We start from the raw sequence: 24,511 nt of genomic DNA, 5'->3' as shown, positions 1-24,511 counted from the left end.
GTGTCATTAAGACACGTACTGTGCCGCACAGTATGTTGCTGTGTCGCACCCAGTGGTGCGGAGGTCCTCTCGCCGCACAGACACGTGTTCTGCCGCAGGTGCGCGGACCCCACGTGAAGAGCACAAGCTGGTTTCCAAACGTGTCCTGGGAGCTGGTGTTCGAGTCCTGGTTCCGCCGTCCATCCACCGGTGTGACCTGGACAGTGGCCTGGATATTAGTGTGACCCAGGACATCCCTCCGCTTCCAACCTGCTTTGTTTGGAATCTGTCAGGGAAAGTGGCATGAAAGGATCCACTGGGCGGGTCCCATCAAGAATTATCAGTGAGCTTCTGGTCCCCGGAGGATGGCTTGCCGACAAGAGTCTCTCAACGGCTGATGGCTCAGTGTGAATGAGCTGTGAGAGTGTAGGGCCATCTCCTGATGGAAACCCAACAGGTTCCTGATGGAAATCCCCCAGAGGCTGAGGATCCTGCGTGTCAGAGTCTCGCTATCCATCAGGAGTGTGGGATTAAACCCCCAGAAACAGTTTTCACAGCTCACTATGCCTAATGAGCAAAGAGCCAACAACACCGTCCAGGGCTAATTTACATATCTTTTTGGGTTTGCCTGTGACAAGCGGAAAAGGTGAATTGATTTGATCGCTCTGTTTTTAATCTCTCCTACTGTTAAAAATCTCTGCGCTCTGCCCAAACACACGACGCAGATTTGACAACAAATGGGAAGCTGTTAAATGAGTCACTTTAAAAATGAGCGCACATTTGACATCACCACTACGGATTCTTCTGGCTCAGAGGTATTGATTGCACTGGGGTTCATTTCACTACAATGTCTAATTATTATTGATAGTTTATCAATCTCCTTATGAATTGGGTAATGCAACGGAGAGAGAGAGGAGCAGAATGAGAAACATTTCCTTCAATGTCCTCGGCAGAACACCACTTCTGAGTAAAGAACAAAGCTCCCAGAGTTCACAAATTGCTTTGTGTTGTCATGGCAACAGCTGATTTTCATCACTTTAAAATGATGGGAAGAAATAAAGAGCTTGGAAGGACAGAAATCAGCCCCGATGGAGGAAACCCTGCTGGAGGAATGGACACAAGTCTGGGACTGTCAGGCCCTTTCTGGAATGGGTTTCTGATTTCTATTTGCCAGTCTCGGTCAACCCCATCCTTCAAGACCTGGGTCAAAACTCATCTCCACCGATAAACTTTGTGTGACTTCCTCCACTGCTCTGTTTCCACGGTCAGGGCTGTAGGGAAGAAACAGCACTCTTTTCTTACTACAACACTGATTAGTGACCACAGGCAACATTATTTGATGTACAACTGCTGGCCAAAGTGCTTCGCAGACGCTGTCCCCGAGGCTCACTGCAAGACTGCGCAGTGAAGACCATTACGCTACCTAGAATACCTAACAGGAGACCTATCCCCTTAACGAAGTCTTAAGTGCACGGTACAGCGCTGCTGACTTTGGGTGTAGGTGTTGCCTAACTCACGCCGCCGGCCAGGGAAATCCCATTGCCCGATTCTACGAACTTGACCATTTTAGAAACCTCGTGTTTAGAGGTTTTTTGCATATTGCAGAATTTTCCTCTTTTTAAGGCTGACTGGCATTCCGCTGTGCGCATGCGCTACATTTTCTTGACCCATTCTTCTGTCCGCTCATCTGAGGGACACGTAGGTTGTTTCCACATCTTGGCTACTGCAAATCATGCTCCGATGAACGTGGGACTACAGATCCGTCTTCGGTCCTGGCTTCGCTCTCCTGGACGGACACTCAGAAGTGAAGCTACTGGATCGATGGTAGCTCTGGTTTTAATTTTTTTTTTTAATTATTTATTTATTTATTTGACAGAGAGAGATCACAAGTAGGCAGAGAGGCAGGCAGAGAGAGAGGAGGAAGCAGGCTCCCTGCCGAGCAGAGAGCTCGATGCGGGACTCGATCCCAGGACCCTGAGATCATGACCCGAGCCAAGGCAGCGGCTTAAACCACTGAGCCACCCAGGCGCCCTGGTTTTAATTTTTTGGAGGAACCTCCAGTTTCCCGCTGTGGTTGCATCGGTTTGCATTCCATTCCCACCAGTCTCCCCGCATTCTTGTCCACACCGTCTTCACTTTTGTTCTGCTGGTAACAGCCACGCTGACAGGTAGAAGGTGATACTGTGCTTTTGATTTGTGTTTCCCTGACGACGAGTGATGCTGAGCATTTTTTCACAGAGCTGTTGGCCACTTCCGAGTTTTCCTTAAGAAATATCTACTTGAGTCCTTAGCGCATTTTGCAGTCAGGTTACGCTTCTCTGCTGTTGAGTTATTCTGGGCTTGCACTCAGTACATTGCTCTGCTGCGTCATCTCTCTTATGCTCCCCCTTCCTGCCCACAAGCACTGAAAATGCTAACGAACTGTACCTCCTCCTTCTGGTGCCGGTGACAGTGGTCTTCGCTAATGGGGCACGGGGCTGGGCACAGGAACGCCTGTCTCCGCGGATGGAGGTGAGAGCTGCTGACCCACCCACCTTCCTGGGGGACGCATGTGACTTGCTGTCCTGTTCCCATTCCCCCTCCATCCAGTTAGAAGCGCACGGCTGGGAGCCTCGAACCTCGTGAGGAGAGAGGCCAGAAGCCGATGCCTCTAGGCCAATGCGCTCTTTCCGGTGCAGTACACAGCTCTCAACTTAAAGTCCTTAGTGAGCTCACAAAAATCTCCATGTTAAATTCGGTGCATACATTCTATTCAAGTTACATTATCCACACACTGATATCTGTGTGTACCTCTCTCCTTCTCTCTCACACACACGTATGTATCGCTAGGAAGACTGTTGTATGTGACCATCTTCTGGAAAATCAGAAGCAAGGCCAGGAAGGAGCCATGGCCCCCCCACCCCCACTGCAGGAGCAGGTGTTCGTTCTTCTTCCACTTCCTCCCACAACCCGGCCACTGAGCGCTGCTCTGCCTTGTGGGACCTGGCCCTTCGCGCCTGCTCCTCCCGCGGCCCCACGAGGCTGTGACCACACATCTGAGGTGGCTCTGTCACGTGCTGGGGCGTCAGGGCAGGCTGCGGGTGTGGCGTCTCTTCTTCAAAACGCAGCCCCTCGGCACAGCACTCCCTCCGCAGGGGTGTTTCGAAGGAACAGAGGATGCGGTGAGGTCAGCTTGACTAAACATCCTTCTGTCTCCCGAGAGGAGTCGGACGCTGGGACCTGTCCCTCAACCTGGGGCTACACTGTGACTTAACGCTGCAGAACAACACAGCCCCTTGCAGTGACACCGTGCGTCGCGCTCCCGCTTCTCCACTCAGGCCTACAAACCAGGAGGGGAGGAAGGAGTGGTAGGGTGGCCGGTGGCCGGCCATGGGCACGGGGTCCGCTCTGCGCTGACCTTGCCCGTGGAATCATAAATGTGTGTTGCCCTCTGTTAGGCTGACGTCCATTTTCAGGCCCAAGTCTTTGGCACAGCAGCTTAGCAGTGTCCTCACTGGGCCCTTATTTATTTATTTATTTATTTGAGAGACAGAGATCAGGCAGAGAGGCAGGCGGGGGTGGGGGGAGCAGGCTCCCTGCTGAGCAGAGAGCCTGATGCGGGGCTCGATCCCAGGACCCTGAGATCATGACCTGAGCCGAAGGCAGACTTTAACCCACTGAGCCACCCAGGCGCCCCCTCACTGTGCCTTTTAAAGAGAGTAATCGCTCGAGGTTTTCAATTTCGTATAAAGAACATCATTTAGGGTCAGATCCCTATTTAAAATACTGAGTGACCAAAACGAATCAACCTTCTTAAAGTTTACATTCTGGCAACCTTGGTGCTGGTACTCAGGACTGGCTGCTCACATATGCCAAGTGAGGCCGAAAGCGGCTGTGCCCCAACGACCTCAGGAAAATCAAACCCATCTTCCGGAAATATCCGGACAACTGAATGAACGAATACACGAGCGAATAAGAAGACTGGACAAAATGGTTTCTACCTGATCAGCTGACATGAACTGCTTTGGTGACACACTTTAAAAATTACCCTCGTAACTGGAGGTTGTGTGGTACAGCCCCTGAAGGACAGTTTCGGCACGAGGCAAGGCTGGCAAAGGGTCTGAATGGTAAGGCATGTGCCCACGATGTCGTCCCAGGAGAGTTCAAGGGAGAGATGGCTTATTCAGCACAGTCTGGTGCTCCTTTAATCAAAATCATTTGTAACTGTGTAAAATGGGACTGATTCTATTACCTCATCCTGGGGGACCCAGAAAAATACCAGTTTGGTTTTTCTCTCTCCAGAACAATTCTCCAGCCATGCCCATGGGGCCCCCTCCTCCAACAGCAACTCAATGAGGAAAAGCAGGTGGTGGGCTTTGGCTGGCTTCCTCGCTTTAAAATATCTTCTCAAAGAATCAGAAGAGCTGGCCTCTGCCCTCTTGCTGTGAGAGCTCCCAGTCGGGGCTGGGTGGATAGACTGTGGACGTGACTGTGTGCGAGCACAGCGGTGATCAGAGGATGGGGTGGGGTGGAGTTTACCGCTGTCAAATTAAGGACTGGAAAGAAATCAGTTGTCTTTGCCAATCAAGACTGCCGTGTTTTCAACGGCATGGGACCCGATGCCCGATTCTGCTACTTAGAACCTTCAATCAATTGGGCTAAGTCACCTACCTTTTCTGGTTCTTAGCTTCCTCACCTATCAAATGGGAAAAGTACGTGCCTTGTACACCCCATCCAATGATGCACGGGACCGTGCCAATGAGAATGCGTAGCGAAGGTTTTTCAGGATACCCTCTCCCTTAATTTACTCACTCCCAGCCTGCCCCCTCCTGCTCTGGGGTCCTCCTCACAAAGCAGGAGCTGCTGACCATCCCTGGGCTCTGGCAACCAACACTGCCGAAAATTGGGGGTCGGGAATCATAATTCTGCCTCGGCATTCCTCTAAAAATTTCTAGGCAATGTCATCTGGTCCCAGAGATTCCAGGACACCCTCAATCAGGTCTAACACGGTGGGTCTGCCTTGATTTATCACACGGTGGGTCTGCCTTGATTTATCTCATGCTGGCTCTAAAAGCCACCGGTGGCACAGGCAACTGCCACGAGACACCACGCTTACTGTCCCGGTGAGCGTCGTCGGCCCCCTCCCTCTCTAGCTGCCGTGCCAGGTTACATTAGCAGAAGCAGTCAGCATTTTCGACAGAGTCAGGGCGCTAATCCTGGGGTGAGCAGCAAATGGAAACGAGGCTGGGGACACAGCAGATCAGAATCAAGACGCTCACAGCGCAGGAGAAATTGGGTTCCGGAACAAGCAGCGAAGTCTTGAATGTTCGAAAGGGAACACTGGTGGGGTAGAAAAACTTCTGGCCAGTTGAGGCCAAGAGGCTCCCTGACCTGCACGTGGGGGCGCATCCCTGTTTTCCCAGGACAGAAGCCTTCACGTGAGCTCCTCGGTATCTCCTGAAGCAGACCACTATTCTGAAACCTCGGTATCTCCTGAAGCAGACTTTTTATTCTGAAAGTCCCTGTCGTCCCTGCCTTGCACATGCCCTTGGATCACCTGCCCCCGAGCTCCGGATCCTGCCAGCCTACGTCTGAGGTCCCAGTGCCACTGGGGCTGGAATTCACAATTTCACCCCCTCTCCTGGTTATCTACATCCTTTGGACCTCTGACCTTAGAAAGTCCCCTCTTCCCTGCTATTTCCCCAAGCTATTTTCCCTTTGAACAGCCACAGTACTCTGCTGGTTTTTTACGGGGGCTGATATTCCATTTTGTGTCATGATTTGTATGTGTCGTATCTCACTTATTACCCTGCAAACGGCCCAAGGACAGAGCCCGTCTACCTTATTTATGTGACACCTGTACCGCCTGGCATAAGGTCTTACACCGGTGAGGCCAATCAATACTTACTATGTTGAGCTTCATGATAATTCTGATTTTTAAGAACGAGTAATCATATATCCTCCCCCTTTTCCTCTCACTCCAAAACAGAGTCACAATACCATGGACACATTATACAGTGGTTTCTCTATAAATAAAACAGCTACGGACTTCCGTATGATCCCACTCAGACTCAAATCCGCTTTCCTGTCTTCTTGGGTCTTAAAACACTTTTTTGTTAAGGCAACAGTCATTTGATCTCTCCAGAAAACATGATTATGTCTTTCTGCGAGACTCCTGCCATAGCCAGACAGCTGGAAGCCTTCGCGAGAACTCGCTGGTTCCCGTCTTTGGTGTAACGTGGCCGGCGGGCCACCGCATTTTCCAGTTTACGAAGCTCCGGTCCTCAGCAGCCCACTGTCACTAACTGGTACTTGTCCCTCACACGAGAGGGACATCAGCTCGTTCCCAGCCCTCCCCCATGTTTCGGCTGATTCACAATGAAGTCCTTACATGCTGCCAAGAATTTCAGTTGTCTTTCTGGGGCCCTGGGGAGCACCGGGGCAGAAGTCTGTGCTCTGGCCTGGTGCAGGGCTCGGCCCTCGCAGCGGTCTGATTGGAGGAGAGATCGCTCTCTCATCCTCCCTCTTCCTCAGACACGCTGTTCTCTCCTGAGCACAGATGTGGAGGTTCCGTGTCAATCTGAATCTCATACGTCAAAAATGATAGTCTCATCTAGTTGATTCAGATTTTTAAATTGCTTTTTCTTTTTCCCAGTTGTAGCAAAGGGCTGTGCGGGGCTGCTCGGCCTGCATTATGGCCCACTCTACAAACACAGGGACAGGCTGCTGTGGGCTGGGAGAAGCCTTTCTCTTTGTGATGGGACCACCTGAGCCCATGCTATTCCTGGGCTGGGGGAGGGGGATGTGCGATGCTGGGGAGGACAGAGTATTCAATCAACATGGGGTTGTTATCCAGAAAGGGAACCGACGCCCGTCGCAGAAGGGCTCCATGACATTCTTTTCTGAGACACACTGAGGACCGGACCGAGACACTAAACAGGAGGAGAGGACACTGGAATGAGACATACACTAGCTCTCTCATGAAAAACAAAGCAAAATACTGAGTTCCTTCTAAAGACAGGAAGGGGTAGCCTGGGCAGGAGTAGCGACAGCGAGAGGGTTTTAATTAGCCTATCTGTACATTTGGTAATGATTTCAGGTATGAGAATTTATTATTTCATCAAGAAGATTTGTGATTACTAATTAGTGACATTGTATTCAGTCAGGGATTGATAACCGGGGCCTAAGTGTGACCGTTACGCTTTGCCTCAGGTTCCAGGACACGTGCTGGCCACCAGCGCTGGGCTCGGCAGTGGTCGGCCTCCCCCTTCCCTGCCTCTTGGTCCCAGGAGAGGCTGGCACGTTGGAGCTGGGCTTGTGAGTCTTTGGGATCTACAAAGTCCCGGGGGCTGCAAAAGGCCAGGGGACCGACTGTTCCAGAGGGACTCGGTCCAGGGGCTTGTCAGGCAGCCCAAGTAGAAACCGCACTCTGTGCAAGTCTGGCTGGAAAATGTAGGAAAAGAGGCTCTGGTGCCAGGGCTAACAGTCTTACAGATACAATAAATACTCCTTTTCCCTTCCCAGGAAGCATCCACAGAGTAAAATGAGTTCTTACTACTTTGGAATAAACAGTAATGCTCTCTGGGTTGAAGAGCCAACTGGCAGTTTGAAAGATTGGGTTAATCAGACACTGAGAAATTTCTGATTAATGGGACAATTATTTCAAATTCTGAGAGCGCCAAGGCGATTCTAGAGAAATATCCTGACCAACTGGGAATAAATTCAACAGCCCGAGGCAGAGATTTTGAAGCTTACAGGAGCTGAAATACACCGGCATCATGTACCGTCGGTCTCAGGTCCCCCGGATGTATAAGAACTGTAACTTTTTTTCATGACCAAAGTGACTCAAACTTCTTTGAGCACTGAACGATTATGGAAAATCTGTCAGACAGTCCCTTGAAATCACTTCAGGACTCTAGACCACGGCAAAACCAGAATGTCGGGGCCAGGAGACTGCGATCACCATGTCCGATGATGGAAAGGGGCCCAGTTGCATGGAGCACTGTCCGCGTGAGCCAGCAGCACACCGTGCAGCCGGCCCTGCTCCCTCCCGGGGGGGCTCACCTGGTGGGGGCGTGCTTCTGTTCCTCCTCCTCGTCTGTGTCGCTGCTGATGGTGATGACGCTGACCGTGGGGCTGGGGGTGTCAGGAATGACAATCGTCTGCCGCTGCCGCTCCCTGGTGGTGCTGGAGGCCCCGTCGCCCCAGCCGCATGTGACCGAGGAGCTGCAGGCCGGGCTGCTGTGCACCAGGGCGCAGCGGGGAGGCGTGTTCTCCTTGACGCGCTTGGACCGCTGAGGGGAGCTGACGGCCTGCGAGGAGGACACTTCGCAGGTGGAGACGTTTCTGGAATGACAAAGCCCCATATGCTCAGGGAGGCCCCGTGGCTCCTCCCAAGGAGCTGAACTCTCTAGGGACACCGGCTTTGCCAAATCTCTGTTACCAAGTGAGAAGTTCAGGGCACTCAGATGTTTTCTGTAACTCCCGAAGCGGCTGCCCCTGGAGCTCACATACATGACGGCAGCGACCTCGCCTTCTCTGGGCTCTGGTCCGGTGCCACGTGCCTGTTCCCAGCGGGAGAAAGGGAGCAGCCAGGGGCCTGGGGAGAGGGAGAGGGCTTGTGCCCAGGGACTGGGCCGGTCTCTGGGGGCAGGTGCAGTGCCCAAGGTCTCAAGGTTGTCTGCCCACCCTCCCATCTTCAGGGTCAAGGCCTGACGTCCTGACATTCTGCAAATGCTCATGGGTCTTGTTTTGAAGGGAGTTGAAAGAAATGTTATTTGCCACATAGAGCTTCGGTTTCCTTGCTAATGGCTGCTTCGCAACTTATGAAATGAAAACACTCATGTCTTTGACACCCGGGCCTCATAGGAAGTTTACCATCTGTTTGAACTGTAATGAGAAAAACTGGGCAAAATGCAAGAGGGAAAGGTGTACTTAAATAGGGACCGTTTAATCTTGACTTTGATTGGCTCCAAATTAGCAAACGTAGTTTCTGCTAACTTAAGGGAAAAAAATACCTTCCCCTTTCCCCTCCCCAGCAACCCATGCTGACCTTAGTTGTATCTGTATAGTGAAAGCCCAATGAAATTTTTAAGACTCTTCTATGTCCTTAGAGATTCTAGTACTTCCTAGCTGAAAGGGAGGCAGGAAGACGAAAATAATTCTGTAGATCTATTTAATTTTCTATATAGCTAGTGTCAGACGTGTTGCTTGTCCCTTTCTGGGGGCTGGCAATAAGTTTTACTAATAAGATTTTTCCACTGTTTGCACTTAGCATAAACCTATACATTCGTTATTGTTACTATGTTGCAATTTTGAGATGATGTTTTCACTACCTCAGCAGTTAATGGATCTCCATTTGGCACTGTTAAAGAACAGGGCGCCAGGCTGCACCACCCAACAAGGGAGAGCCTTCTGTTTTCCTTAAGGCACTGGTCTTAAAAATAGGCAAATACAAAGATTTCAGTATAATTATATCGATCTTGAAATGTACTGGCAATGAGCCTTCATAAAGCCAGCTGGGTGATGAGTCGGCAACAGGGAGGGCCTTGTCAATGGGTGGGGAGGCTAAGAGTTCTTACTGCCCCTGCTTGCAAGGGGAGCCGTGAGGATGCTAAGCTCAGCCCAGGGTCAGCCTGGTGTTCTGTGTGACCACCCACACGGCTGGGCACGACAGAGCAAAGGGCTGAGATGGTGGCCCCTGTTGCCAGACAATCTAATAATGACACGGCTGTGTTGTCACAGGGCTGCCAGAGATCTGAGATGAATTTCCCAGAATTGTCAGAAATACCCCAGTGAAGAATTGTGAAGAATGACAACTCAAAGGAAGTCAGCTCTTGGGTTAAATTTCAAAGGAGAATGACAGAAAGGCAGGCCTAGTTTCTGGCACCTGGTTGAATGAGGAAGTAGGAAACCAAAAGTCACTAGACATTTTATGTACCGGACTTCCTTCTCTTGAGCAACCTATTCTAAATAAGCAATTAAGCGCCTCCAAGTCAGTGACTCTGGAGAAAAACGTAGGAGCAATTCTGCACCACATGACCTTGATCTCGGTTTTGTTTTGTTTTGTTTTTTTTTTTTTTTAATTTGGAGATCTTTTTAAAAGACAAGTTTATTGAGGTATAATTTACATTCAGTAAAAGTGACAACACCCTTTGGAAGCGTTGGATGAGCTTTGACAAAGGTACACGTAGCCCTGTCAATCCAGACAGAGAACTTTCCTGGAAGTTCCCTCATGCTCCCTTTCTGTCAATCCCTTTCTCTCCCACCCAGTAGTCCCTGGCAATTCCTGATCTAGTTTTACCTTTTCCAAAATGCCATCTAAATGGGATCACGTAGAATGTGGCCTTTTCCGTTTTATTTTAAGGGTTCACCGAGGGGAGACTGGACTGAAAGGGATTGAGAAGGATTATTCTGCTGGTAATGTCTAGGATTAACCAAAATTACTGCATATTTTCTAGGAAGCAGCTAAGTGAGTTTGATTTTTGACCCTGGATATCAAAGAAAGCACATTTCTCTACCATTCATTAAAAAACAAAACAGTATTATGATTTCCAAAGTGCAACTTCAGAGGCATGTCTGAGTGTTTTATGCAGAAGGGAAAGGGCACGAATGGCTTCAGATGAAGGCGCTGGACACTGGAATTCCAGGCCCTCCCCGTAGGGAGGGGGCACAGCAGGGAGGATGGTAAGGCAAGTGGCAGGGAAGAGAAGTGAGACTGAATGTCTCCTTCAAACCTTAGTGCTATGCAGTGTACGACACATCAGAAAACATTCCGCCGGCCACTCCCTGTCCCATGCCTGGGACTCAGAGCACAGGCCGACACTCCTAATGCTTAAAGGTCTCTCTCCTCCAGGGCAACTCTCAACACCTACCTTGCAGAGGACTGGTGCTGCTTACTCTTCCGGGAGGAGGTGGTGCTGGTTGGCTGCTGCCGCATCACGTGGGCCACGCCCACATTTAAGGGCTGGGTTGCTGGAAGGGTCACATGACCAGTCAACAGCGTAGGCTGCTGCATGATGGGATTGTAATGGCTGCCGTGAGCGTGGGTGTTCCTGTGTGGGAAAACAATGGGTAAACAAGGATCTTTACTGGTTTTATAAATATGGGGCTGCTGCTGCTTCTTTTTTTTAAAGGTTTATTTATTTATTTGACAGAAAGAGAGGGGGAGCACAAGTAGGCAGAGCAGCAGGCAGAAAGGAGAGGGAGAAGCAAGCGCTATGCTGAGCAGAGAGCCTGATGGGGGACTGGACTCCAGGACCATCATGCCCAGAGCCCAAGGTAACCGCTTAACCCACCGAGCCACCAGGCGCCCCTGGAGCTTCTTTTTTAGGATAAAGGTTCCTCCCCAATTAAAAGCCAAATTAAAAAAGCTGATTCTCACGAGCTCATGGGGTTGTTGAAGAGATGAGCTCATCGGATCAGCCTCCCAGGTGCGATGATGTTTAAAGGAGTGGGCAGAAACCCAGTTTGTTGGTGAGTGAGAAAGAGGACATTGCAACTGGGAAGAATGGCAAGTTGCAAGTTCACCTCAAGTTCTGGGGAGAGAAGATAAATAGTCCCTCTACCTTTTAAAGTCCCCAGACAGGTGGCTGTGTGTACATTTTTAGAATTTATAAGTGACTTTAGTGGGTTATCACACTCTGAAGTAGGATATCACGGTAATGCCTTTTTATAAATGAAAAAAATTGTAGCTTATGTTAAAAAAAAGGAAACAACTTTGAAAACTAGATATTGTATGTTCTTGCTGTTTGGAAATGTTAACATTCTTTTGAATTCTCTCGTGGCTAGCACCATGCTCAGGCATGTAGCAGCTGATCAATTAATTACATGCTTGCTGAATGAACAATTAGATTAACTGAAGGTTGACTGGACGTGTACAGAATTCGGTACTAAGTCAAAATTAGGAAGACACATGTTGATAGAAATACTACTGGTAGCCATTTTTCTGAAAGCGGGTTATCTTTCAAGAGTTCTTATGATCTGGGTTGTGTGGAGCTCAAAGGCTTATTTTCCCACAGAAAGATTAAAGGTGGTGATTAATTCAGAGACTTGCCCATAAAAGCCCATTCAGCACCTAATAGAATTAAAAGTTGAAGGAGAATTGACTTGAATTTTAAAAATATTATAAAAATCATCTTTGCAACCTGGGGAAAAGGATGAATAGGAAAAAAGAAAAAAAGGAAGGAAGTAGACACTCTTGTAGAGATTTTGATAGCGTTTTTGGACATTTACGCTTAGAAACTGATGTTTTGGCTTCTTGAGTTTGTAGGTGCTGTTTCTTCTACAGACGTGGCATTCTTTTGACACAAGTCTAGCACCAGTACTTCTCTTTTATTAGCCACGATTATGGATGTTCTTTGGCCCACCCATGACACAGAGAAGAGACTGGAAACAAAGTGTCAGCTTAAAGCGTTTCTTGTGGTAACCAGGTAAGAGCTATGGAGGGAGGAGGAATAGGAAAATCTCTGAGTGAGTATGTGAGTTTTGCTGAAATTAAATGAGCTATAAATGCTAAAAGACACAGGAAAAAGTAGTACAGCATGTCTGTGTGGTCTTTTAGGAAAAAAGGGGGTGAGAAAAAACCCAATGGGTCAGACAGCTTTTCCACTTGGTTGCTGTTCCTAATGAGCTGGAGAGGGAAGACAGTCTCACAGAGCACCAGCCAGTGTGAATGGGGGGAAGGGGAGATAACAGATCTATTCATTGCCTGTCCTGCAGCAGATGCTAGATTGATATATGTTAAATACAGGTCAAGTGCTTTGTATTTTATCTTAATTTAAACCTCCTAGCAGTTCTATGAAGTAAGGATTATTATCCCCACTTTACTGAAGAAGAAACTGAGGCTCAGGTTAGGTAACTTGCCCCAGGCTGTGCAGAACCAGAACCGAACCCGCTGCTCTGAAAGTGCTTCCAGTGCGTGGGGATGGACTTGGTGGGCATTGTCAGTGGGAAGTGAGTCGGGCTGCAGGAAAGAGCCTATGTCCTCTCTTGTTTCTACTAGTCAGAAAATTAAATGGAGGAAGAGAGGAAGCTACCTTTGAGGCTTGCCTGGTGGGCGGGGGTGGGGAGGAGGGTTCTGTCTCCACGCCTTTTTGTTGTACTGAGCGCGCTTCATTCACCATAGCCTTTTGGATCCGAAAAGGAACTTCAGGGAGGCTCCATGGTTGGTATGGGGTCTGTCGGAAGGTGGAGGGATGCCCTGATGTTTGGGCTGAGAGAGCCCAGGGGGCTGTGGGAAGCTGGAAACAACCTGGGGATTGCCATTTGGCTCTGCTCAGGTGAAGGGGGCAGTGGTAGTGTTGGGATGGAGCGGTGGAAAGTGGCCATAAAAACAACAGAGCAAGGTGCCGGTGAGAAAGCCAGTGCACAGGATGGGTGGGGTGCTGGAATCACATACAGGCTACAGTGGGCCGGTGGCTGTCAGCAGCGGGCCTCTGACATCTGTGGAAAATGGACTTTGGTCTATCAGATCTATTAGCTGAAGAGACACATTCAGCAAACATGCCAGAGTTTACCATTCCAAATAAAGCCCCATTCTGTCAGGCTTTCCCCTGAGAGGTCAGATACAACTCCAGTGTGCCCATGTCTCCAAACACCTTGAGAGCACTTTCTAGAATTGCTTTGGAGCCTCAAGGACTCCTTTCTGCATTCTTTCACTGCTGACACATCTTTGTTCTCTGGGAGTGGAATTTAATTCTGAGAAACAAACCAAAAATCATCCGGAGGCAAGTCCGTGAATTACGCGGGTGACCAATGATGTAACTGGATTTGGGGTCGATGGCGGCCAACTGGCCTTAAGGTAATGAAGCTGATTTCCTTGTGTCCTGGTACATTTATTGAAAAACGAACTCTCGTTACACTGTAGTCGTATTCCACAGAATCTTCCTTTTACTTTAAATAGTTCTCTCTGAGCCATGGAACGGACAGCATGGGCCTGGCCAGGAGCCCTCTGAGTGAGCCGTGGACGTGCCTCCCGTCCCAGATACGCCTGCTTTCATCCTTACCTCCAGTCGGCCAACTGCTGGGTGCCTGCCATGGTCTCGGGAATGACAGTTGCGTGTTGCACGGACGTGTGGGTGGCCACTCCGGTCAGCTGCTGCCATGCCGGGGGAAGCAGGATTTGCTGGGTCCCACTGGGCCAGGCCTGCTGCAGAACAGAGGACGTGTGCCATCAACATGTTTGTTTGTTTTTTTTTTTTTTTTTAATTTATTTATTTGACAGAGAGAAATCACAACTAGGCAGAGAGGCAGGCAGAGAGAGAGGAGGAAGCAGGCTCCCTGCAGAGCAGAGAGCCTGATGTGGGGCTCGATCCCAGGACTCTGGGATCATGACCTGAGCTGAAGGCAGAGGCTTTAACCCACTGAGCCACCCAGGCGCCCCCCATCAACATGTTTGTTAATCACACAGTCTGTCTGCCTGAGTTAAGTCCTGATTGGACCCGGGTTGTGCTGGACGCTGCGATGGGTGTTCAAGGGGAGACCCAGTCTTTGGCCTTGAAAACTAAGTTAAGGGGAGATCAAATCGGTGACCTACACAGAAAATAGTAAGTACATGGGCATAGAGTCATATGGAAGGGATTTATTCGTGTGGAAGAAGATTTGTTTAGAAATTCACTCTAAGAACAATGCTCAAGGTTTCCCAAAGTTCACTTCCTGATTTGTGTTGGCAAGTAACTATGTGCAGGAGACAGAAATAGCTGCCTTGGGCCACACGAAGGTAACTTTCTGCCCTCAGGAAGTTTTCCATTTCATATCCTTTGTTTTGCCGTTTGTTTAGGAATTAGACTCTAGACCTCCAAATCATGTTATCTTCTGAACCTAAAGTAACATAATTCTGAGATCACCAGACACTTGCCTACGTCCGAGAGCAAGCAAGCATGAAGTAGAAAATTCTTAGCTGGGGCCTTAACCTTCACTGAGAATTACCCTGATCCACCAAAGCCAAAACGATATGTAGTTAGCAAGTCACTGCTTGATTCTTCATAAATTTTAAGCTTTTTGTAAGAACTTTAAAATGAACTTCCCTGATTCTTCCTTGAAGAGAGTCACTGGCGGGTGGGGTGGGTGGGTGGGGGGAGTGGTTTGCCTGGTGCTCTGAGCTTCCTGTATCTTCAGTCACTCTTCTGCTTGCCTTTGGTTAGTAAATGATTCAGACTAAACACAGTTGTCCAAAGTTGGACACCTAAAGGAACATTGCTAAGGTAACATACTTCTTGGGCGGGTCAAGAATTTAAAGATTTAGTTACATGTTGTTCTTTCCATTGGGCCAGGTATCACTGACATTGGATAAATTCTTGAATACAGTGGTCCACTAACTGAATCTTTAATAGGTGCATTTTGGCTCTTATGTACAGACAAGCACTTCTGGAAAGGACTCACGAACTTGAGTCAAAACTTAATAAACAATGATGTGTATAAAATGATACAACACACTTTAGATCTGAGTGGATGGTTCACCTGGTCCATCCTTTTCATTGTGCAGATGAGGCCAGTGAGATCGCTCATACCTTTTTTACACTGCCTGTTTGCTTACTGATCTGTTTTGGTACAGGCAAAAAACTTAGAGACCACAGTTTATACAGTAAGTGTTTAATAAATGTTTGTTGATAAAATGAAAGAAGCAAATCTACCAAGGTAATTAATATTTGTTAATTATATTCTACATTTAATTAATTCAGACGCGGCAGAAAAGTAATTTAATTGATTAAAACAGTTACAAGCTCAAAAAGTTAAATGAGTAATAATTTTGTTGGCAATAAGGTTTATACTGACTTGGAGGCTCATTTCAGCTTTCTGGAAAAGCATGTGTTTTGACTATTACTTCTGAATTATAAATCTTGATATTAAGCCAAGGACATCGTTTTCCCCCTACTTTCCCAAAATGGATGTTAACGTTTTACCTCCAAGAGACAGGGTAAAGGCTATATTTGACCCCTTCCACTGAATGACAGGTTCAATTCATGGGAGATGAACTTCACACTCTATGGTTACTTGTGTACACTTCTATAACTTATACTTTAGTACTACTTTATAATTTATAAGATTGGAGCTAATATATTTTTTTAAAATTCTATTTATACACTTGAGAGTGAGTGAGAGAGAGAGCACATGCTCTCACACACGAGCAGGGGAGGGGGCAGAGGGACAGGGAGAAGCAGGCTCCTGGCTGAGCAGGGAGCATGATGTGGGGCTTGATCTCGGGACCCTGGGACCATGACCTGAGCCAAAGGTAGAGGGTTAACCAATGGAGCCACCCAGGCACCCCTAGAGCAAATACTTCTTGACGCATACTGTGTGCCAAGCACAGAGCTAAGGCCACAGATAGGTTTCTGACTTCACCTTTGTGTGTGTGTGTGTTACAGATTTTATTTATTTATTTATTTGAGAGAGAGGACAGGAACAGGGGAGAGGGAAGCAGGCTCTGCGCTGAGTCTGGAGCCAAACGAACGTGGGGCTCGATCCCATGACTGTGGGATCGTGACCTGAGCTGAAATCAAGAGTCGGACACTCAACCAGTGGAACCACCTAGGCACCTCAAGTTTCTGACTTCATCTTTATACCAGTTTTGTGAGGGAGGGACTGTTATTTCTCCCCATTTCTCAGACAGTTAAACAGAACTACAGAGATGCTAAATCACCTGCCAGAAATGTAGGAAATGAAACATTTATTGCTCTCTTTCTCTAAACCCAACTGAAATGATAGTGAAGGAATAAATACTACAGAGATCTGTAAGGACAAAGACAACAGAGGAGACAACAGATAACAAAATCTTAGAAACTGGAAAACAGACGGGCAATTACTGAGTTATCTAAGGTCAAGTCTGTGAGAGTCCTTTACCTTTCGGTTTGCAGACCCAAAGTAGTTGGCTGGAGGATTCTCTCTAGGAAAACTGACTAGTCCAAGAGGAAAAAACTACAGATACTTTGGAGGATCAGGGAATCTGCCAATGAAAATGCTGGGCTCAGTCCTTATCAGACTAGAGAGAAGCCCACATTCAGTAGTCTGTCCTCACCCTCCAGTAGCTTTCAAATTTAGTTTTTTAGTGCTTCAGTCTTAACATGAATGAACAGCTAGGGCGCCTGGGTGGCTCAGTAGGTTAAACCTCTACCTTCGGCTCAGGTCATGATCTCAGGGTCGTGGGATCGAGCCCCATCTCGGGCTCTTTGTTCAGCGGGGAGCCTGCTTCCCCCTCTCTCTCTGCCTGCTTCTCTGCCTACTTGTGATATCTCTCTCTCTCTCTGTGTCAAATAAATAAAATCTTAAGAAAAAAGTTAAAAAAATATATTAATGAACAGCCAAGGACAACCAGATATTAAAGGAAGCTTCTAACATGAGTCTAAAACAAGAAACTCAGAGGAAACAAAAACAGTGTAGAAATCAGAAGAAAATTTCCAAAACCTTAAACTGTCCTCACAGAGTTAAAAAGAAAAGAATTACACACACACACACACACACACACACGAAACAAGATCATATACAGGAATATCTATTTGTCCATATCTGTATTCAGAGAATAAGAAAGAATTCTTAGAAATGAGAACTATAACAGAAGTTAATTCCATAGGAGGTTTTTAGAAAATGCTGAGAAAGATCTCTTGGAAAGAAGCACAGATACAATATATATAGAGAGAATAAAAGATGAAAATCATTAGATTAATTCAAAAGCACCAACATCCAATTAATAAGAATTTCACAAAGCGGAATCAGAGAACGTGCTGGCTTCGGCGGCAACACACTGAAGTTGGAACAATATGGAGAAGACGAGCGCGGCCCCTGCGCAAGGATGCCATGCACATTCTTGAAGCGTTCCATACTGAAAGAAGAGAAAGAGAAAATGGAGGGGAAAAACTTAAAGAAAAAATAAAAAACTTTTAGACTGAAAGGGCAAACAGAGTCCAAGACAATGTATGAAAAAAGACCCATGAGGAAGCATATAGTCACAAAATTTCAGACCAATGTGGACAAGGAGAGTCTTAAGAGGGAGGAAACTAAGCCAATGGAAAAATGAAACCACCATTAACTCCAGGACAAACAAGTTGCATAGGAAAGGAACAGAATCAGAATATACTATGAAGCTCAGCGGAGAATAGTATATAATACTGAAGATAATAATTATGTAAATAATGCGAAGTGGTTGAATTAGAAACTTCCATGCGAAGAATGGGAGAATGGAAGAGAGTGAGTGAGAGAGAGGGAGAGCGCATGACTGGGCAGGTGATGTGGGGATGGGGTGGTCTGGGGCCTAAGTCTTCATCTTCCACAGTAAGATGGAAATTCCAAAATGGAAATATCAGAAAAAAGTAGTTTAAGCATGTTATTTAGAAACGTGGAGTTAAATGACAAAACAGTGAAAAGTTATTTTGGGGGGATTAGAAATTGGGGATGGACAGAACAGGACACTACTATTTTCTTATAAGTCTGTAGACTCATTTTTTTAAGATTTTATTTATTTGACAGACAGAGATCACAAGTAGGCAGAGAGGCAGACAGGGGGGGGGGATACAGGCTCCCTGCTGAGCAGAGAGCCCGATGCGGGGCTCGATCCCAGGACCCTGAGATCATGATCTGAGCAGAAGGCAGAGGCTTAACCCACTGAGCCACCCAGGCGCCCCTGGACTCATTTAACTTTAAAAATTAGGTGCATGTATTATTTTGAAAGAAAAATTAAAAATAACTTCCCTAAAGTCATATAGCTGGCAGGTGGTGGGACTGGCCTCTGACTTGTAGGCAATCAAACCTCAGAGCTCCTGCCCTCAGCCAGCACACTCTCTCTCTTCATAGCAAGGATACACAGAAACGATGCCTCTATTGAAGATCAGGGACTCGTGGTAAATGCATGAACATAGCATGGAAAAGCCTTCCTTATTCATGAACAATTCAGACACCAAGCAGGACAGAAGCAGAGAGCAAGACAGAAAGGTCAGACAGACTCATTGCTGAAAATGTAACTAGAGGAGGTTCTGAGTGAGAAGCAGTCAAGTTTTAGATTTTGGACAGTTTAAGAAGTTCTGGCCAACTGTTTGTCCTGAGGGAAGCATTTAAAGGGATTCAGGTGACAGGACTTGACTGGCTAGAAGGCACCTTAGTCGTGAAAGGCTGTAGTCTTTTACGAATCTCCATATTTTGGACAGGGGTTGGCGGCGGGGGGGGGTGGGGCGGTGAGAGAGAGCTCCGAATTCCTGTTCTAGCCTTGCTGGAACAAGTTGAAGAGGGTTTTGGACCCCGGCATTTGAAAAGAGATAGATTCAATACTGTCTCATCTGAGCCCTGTATTTCCCACCTCTCTGCTTTTATGTACTTGTTCCCAATTTCTTTTTTTTTTAAGATTTTATTTATTTGACAGACAGAGATCACAAGTAGGCAGAGAAGCAGACAGAGAGAGAGGGAGAAGCAGGCTCCCCGCTGAGCAGAGAGCCTGATAGGGGGACTCAATCCCAGGACCCTGGAATCATGACCTGAGCCGAAGACAGAGGCTTTAACCCACTGAGCCACCCAGGCGCCCCTTGTTCCCAATTTCTGATGGTGGTCAGGGTGCGAGCTCTGGCTTGAGGCCTGAGAGGACAGAGGTGCCAGCCGCCTTTGGGCAGTACCGATAAGGCTGTACTGGTAAGAGTCTGGGAAGACCACTCCCAGATCACTGACACAAGAGGGTGTGAGTTCACTCTGGCCTTACGTGGACATGTCCTTGGGGCACCCCAGAGAGACGGTTTCCCTTTGAAGGACATGAGAGGCTGCTGGAAGGTGGGGAGGAAAAGGCAACGCAAACAAAGCACATGTGAGGAATGGATTGAGAAGACTCCATTTCTAAACTTTCACAAATACAATCCTTGGAAAGGTTTAAATATTTGTAAAAAGAGTGATACCCACTTGCTGGATATACTTTAGGTAAGGAATAATATTTGGGAAGCCTCTGCCTGATACCTAGAAATTTACTCAGAGGAAAATGAAGGTGCTACTTTAAATGTTTAGTTACTGCTTTTTTTAAAAAGCCACCAGACGAGTTTTATAAGTTAGCTTACTTTCATCCTTTGAAGGCACCAATTAAAAATACCAGGAGAGAAAAAAAAAAAAAATACCAGGAGAGCTCTACCTTTTTAGGCTGACATACTGCCGTGGATTAAGTGAACAGAAAACAACCAATGGACAGAAAGACATACGGTGATACTGGATAGTGCCAGAAGTTTTTTTTAACCTAATATAAGAAATCTTTGTGTTGAGACACATTGGTCTACCGTGTTCTTTTTTTTCAAAGATTTGATTTGAAAGAAAGCGCATGAGCGGGTTGAAGGGTAGAGGGAGAAGCAGACTCCCCACTGGGCGGGGAGCCTGACTCAGGGCTCAATCCCGGGGCTCCAGGATCATGACCTGAGCCGAAGGCAAGACGCTTAATTGACTGAGCCACCCAGGTGCCCCTATTGTGTCCTTTTTAATGGCTACATGGTGTTCCATTTTATGCACACACATCAATTTATTTAACAAATCTATGATGAACATTCAAATTGCCCCTAGTAGTTTCATGCTATAAACACTGTAGAGACTAAACTCTTTGTACATGTATTTTTTGTTCCCTCTCCCAATTACAGCTTTAGGTTAAATCTACTTGGAGATGTACAGCACTCTAGGGACTCTCTTTCAAGCAGGCAAAGGTAAAGCTCTTCCCTGCTATGATTAAAGGGCAAACAAATTCAGAAATGCTGAGCCTACTGGTTTCCCCCAAACTGAATAATGGAGAATGCCTAGGTTAGCTAATAAGAATGCTAATTATTGTTTCTTTCAGAAATGATTTCTGGCTTGCCAGGGTTAAGTGGGCCAACAAAAAATCTGTAAGTACGTGCAAGTTCTATAGGTTTTGGCTCACAGAGGAGGAGCACTGGGAGGCTGGCCTGGATTTCTGCCAATCGGAGAAAATACGAACAAGATAGTTGGCCCCTGGAGTGAGCTTATAGTTCTTTCTCTTGATCTTTCTTGGCCTTTTCCAAACTCCCTCCTACCAAACTGTGTGAGCAAAAGGAAGCTATGAGGACTGGTGAGAGAGGCAGAAGTAGAAGGCCTACTTTAAATATGGAAGGTTCTCTGTTTATAAACTTTCAGCAACTCTGTAGGCCGGCGGAAACTGCTGTCAGTGGTCACGGCAGTGTCATTTTGGACATAAGAACAGAGATGCAGAATGATAAATATCCACCTTAAATAAGTTGTTACTTATTTATTCTTATTTATTCAGAATAAGTTGTAACTTATTCTGAACACAGAAGAAGAGGGTAATAATATCCAACATACTGTATGAGACTGGGATGACCTCGAAGCTCAAATTAGAGAAGGATTTTTTTTTTAAAGATTTATTTATTTATTTGACAGAGAGAGAGAGATCACAAGTAGGCAGAGAGGCAGGCAGAGAGAGAGGGGGAAGCAGGCTCCCTGCTGAGCAGAGAGCCCGATGTGGGGCTCGATCCCAGGACCCTGAGATCATGACCCGAGCCGAAGGAAGCGGCTTAATCCACTGAGCCACCCAGGTGTCCCTTAGAGAAGGATTTTATAAGAGAAAGAAATTATAGGTGACTTCTCACTTCTGAATACAGATGAAAAACACTAACCACAGTATTTACAAACAGCCCAGTACTGTAAAGTGTAAATGCGTATCAAACACGCGTGATCAAATGAAGCTCATCTCAGAAATACAAGGACAGTTTAATATTAAAACCTGTTAATGCAACTTGTCATATTGGCAGATGAATGAACAAAAACCACATGAGTATTTTAATAAATGCATAAAGAACATGTGATATAACTCCATTCAAAAGGTAGCAAGCTTGATAAAGTTTCTGTCAAATACCAATGGCAAACAAAGTATGGCAAACAGAAGAATTTCGTCTAAAGTTAGGTACCAGTCAAGGATGTCCAGCGTCCACACTGTTGTTGAACATGGCTCTGAGGTGCTGCCGCACAGTGGAAGGAGGAATGTAGAGGAAGAAACAAAGCTAGTAAGAAGGTAGAATCCATAAGGAATCCACGGGAACTCACAGAAACAACCAGAACTACTCAGAGTTTAGAAGGACTGCTAGATAGGGGCATCTGGATGGCTCCAGTCATGATCTCAGGGTCTTGGGATCGAGTCCCATGTCAGGCTCCCTAGTCAGTGGGCAGTTTGCTTCTCCCTCTCTCCCTGCTCATGTGCACACATGTGCACACGCATTCTCTCTCAAATAAAAAAAAAAAACTTAAAAAAAAAAGGACTGCTAGATATAACAAACTCACAACAGCTTTCATCTTGGAAACCAAAAACAATCAGACAAGAAAATTAATAAAATTATTAATAGTGATAAAACCTGCTAAATATTTAGGAATTATTCCAAAAAAATGAAACTTTTAATGAAAAGAGTAAAAGATAAATATATAGTTATGCTGTGTGTGTGCATGAAATGACCGAACACCATAAGGATGTAAGCTTTTCCTCAGGTAAATACAAAATTTAACCCAAGTCCAGCAAATACAGTTCAGGGCCTTTTGTTTTGTAATGACAATTGCTAAATGCTGTGTAACTCCCAGCCAGTGATTGTTTTGTTTGTAAGACTGATGGTGAAGTTCCTATGGGAAGAGAAGGGACGAGGCTGACAAGGAAATTTTGAAGAACAAAATGGGAACGAGGCTTTCCCAGACAGCAAGAAGGGTGTCAGCTTTAACAGTTAAGACAGCGGGCCTTGAGAAAGGCCAACTGAGTAGGGAGCCCACACACATCTCTGCAATTCTGCTACATTAAAATTAAGCCCAGAAAGTTCTATTCAACAGAAGATACCATATATAAACTGTCTGTAGGAACACTCTGAGAATAGGCTTTGGGAACCTACTTTATTTACAAATTAATGTGCTTCTAAACTAATAGCATTTAGGCTAAGCTGTCCTTGCTGCCCAACGATGGAAACGATTCTGTAGAAGAGTTTGTGTCCTGATTCTCTCACCTGATGGCCTTGGGACTCTGAGGCAGGGACTGTGCCTGTTTTCTCTATTTGTCACCCGGAGACAGATACCTTACTTATCATGCTGTTGTGGGGATTAAATCAATTAACAACTATAAAGTGTCTGGCATAATGATGATGTATTTGTTCGAGTGCCGTTAAAGACGGATGACTGTTATCACTGCGTCACTCTGTTGCCTTAAATTTCCACAACATGTTACACATTTTCAACGACTTTCACCTCTGTGTTCTCATTCTACCTTCGGAGTACCTATGTGAACAGATAAGGAAGGTTCCAGCTCACAGCTTCTGTGATCCTGGTTTTTCAGCTCCATATGAAATAAGGAGATAATCTCCAAGGCTCTTTTTGGCTCTAAAAAATCGTTTCTATTTTATAAGAAAGAAATTCAAGGCAAAGAAATGTTAACTGACTTGCCTTAGGTCACAAAGTTATTAGCAGAGTTAGGATTAAAACCTATGTCTCCCATATTAATTTGCATTATAAAGCTACAATAGTAATAACAATTTCCCCAGACTCTCCCTGTGTCTAAATTTCTTTGTGGAATTATAAGCAAGATACGCAGGAAGGCGATTCACCTGGGGATCATTCAGAATATTACTGGTCTATTCTAATGAGTCAAAGCGCCTAACTCAACGCCAAGGAAGGAATTAGTGGAGATCTATCTCTTTTGTGAACAACATTAACACGGATAATGGCAGTACGAGTAATAATAAAGAAAGAATTACCTGGGCGAGCAGACCTGGTTGGATCTGAAGAGGTTGCGCTCCTGGGGCTTGAGTGACGATGGGCACGGCGTTCTCCATTCGCACGGAATAGCCAGCATGCTTCGAGGGCGAGGCCTGCAATCCTGTTCCAGACCCGGGCAAGGGAGAGAGGGGTTGTTGGGGGGTCAGAAACCGCTGGATGTGGAGAACCTTCCTAGCCAGCTGGTCAGGTCTCCCCCGCCCCCAACTCCAGTCCTCACCAGCTGTCACCTGGTCCTTTGCAAGTCTCCCCTTTAGTTTCTAACTTAAAAACTTAAAAGCCACAAAAAACCCAACTTTGAACATTTCTGGAATCAGAAGGTCAAATTAAGGAGTCTGTAAAAGCCTGAAGGGGAACAGTTATGCCAACAAATCACAGCAGAAAAATGGCTTCTAACGTGTAAATACACTTGGGGTCTGTCAGAGCCAGGGGTGTTGGGAAGAGTGTCCGAGTCCACTGGAACGGCACCGACACTGGGAAGGCACCGACTCAAACTGAGGCACCACACACAGGTGTACACAGTGGGGGGAGCGGAAATAAACACCTGAGATTTCTGGAAACACGGTAACCTTGTGCACCATCAACTCTGGCTCCTTAGAGCTCTCAGAAGAGCGTTGGGGTGTGTGGCTCATGAATCATTTGGGGGACCAGCCTGGGAGGTCCTTTTCAGGGAGATTTGTGTTTTGCATGAGAACGGAGGCTGCACTGGCTGGCAGAGTGGCAAGTCTCTCCAGATAACCCGCCCAGAGGATATTTTATCGGACGAAACATAAGCTGACATCAGCCTAACAACAGACACGCAGACAACACGCCCCTTTACAGACAGCTGGCCAGG

At 46.6% G+C, this 24,511-nt stretch overlaps 1 protein-coding gene and 1 non-coding gene across 5 annotated transcripts in view; one reads left to right on the top strand and one right to left on the bottom strand.

Moving 5' to 3' along the window:
• HIPK2 (homeodomain interacting protein kinase 2) overlaps window positions 1-24,511 on the bottom strand; it is a 173,090-nt gene that overhangs the window by 10,867 nt on the left and 137,712 nt on the right. For 2 of the 4 annotated variants that reach the window (XM_046020152.1, XM_046020150.1), the window contains exons 9-12: window positions 23,658-23,779; window positions 13,965-14,104; window positions 10,833-11,012; window positions 8,023-8,304 (exon numbers count right to left, since the gene is read on the bottom strand). In XM_046020152.1, the coding sequence (XP_045876108.1) occupies window positions 8,023-8,304; window positions 10,833-11,012; window positions 13,965-14,104; window positions 23,658-23,779 (724 nt within the window). Of the gene's footprint in view, window positions 1-8,022; window positions 8,305-10,832; window positions 11,013-13,964; window positions 14,108-23,657; window positions 23,780-24,511 lie in introns of all 4 variants that reach the window. The other 2 variants (XM_046020151.1, XM_046020149.1) reach the window with 1 other exon arrangement.
• Window positions 17,674-17,778, top strand: LOC123952383. The gene has a single exon (XR_006820633.1). It is a non-coding gene; the product is annotated as a U6 spliceosomal RNA (small nuclear RNA).

Source organism: Meles meles, chromosome 10 (assembly GCF_922984935.1).
Source record: "Meles meles chromosome 10, mMelMel3.1 paternal haplotype, whole genome shotgun sequence".
Taxonomy (NCBI): Eukaryota; Metazoa; Chordata; class Mammalia; order Carnivora; family Mustelidae; genus Meles; species Meles meles.
The sequence above is the reverse complement of the archived record's forward strand: the minus strand, read 5'-3'. Positions and strand labels throughout refer to the sequence as shown.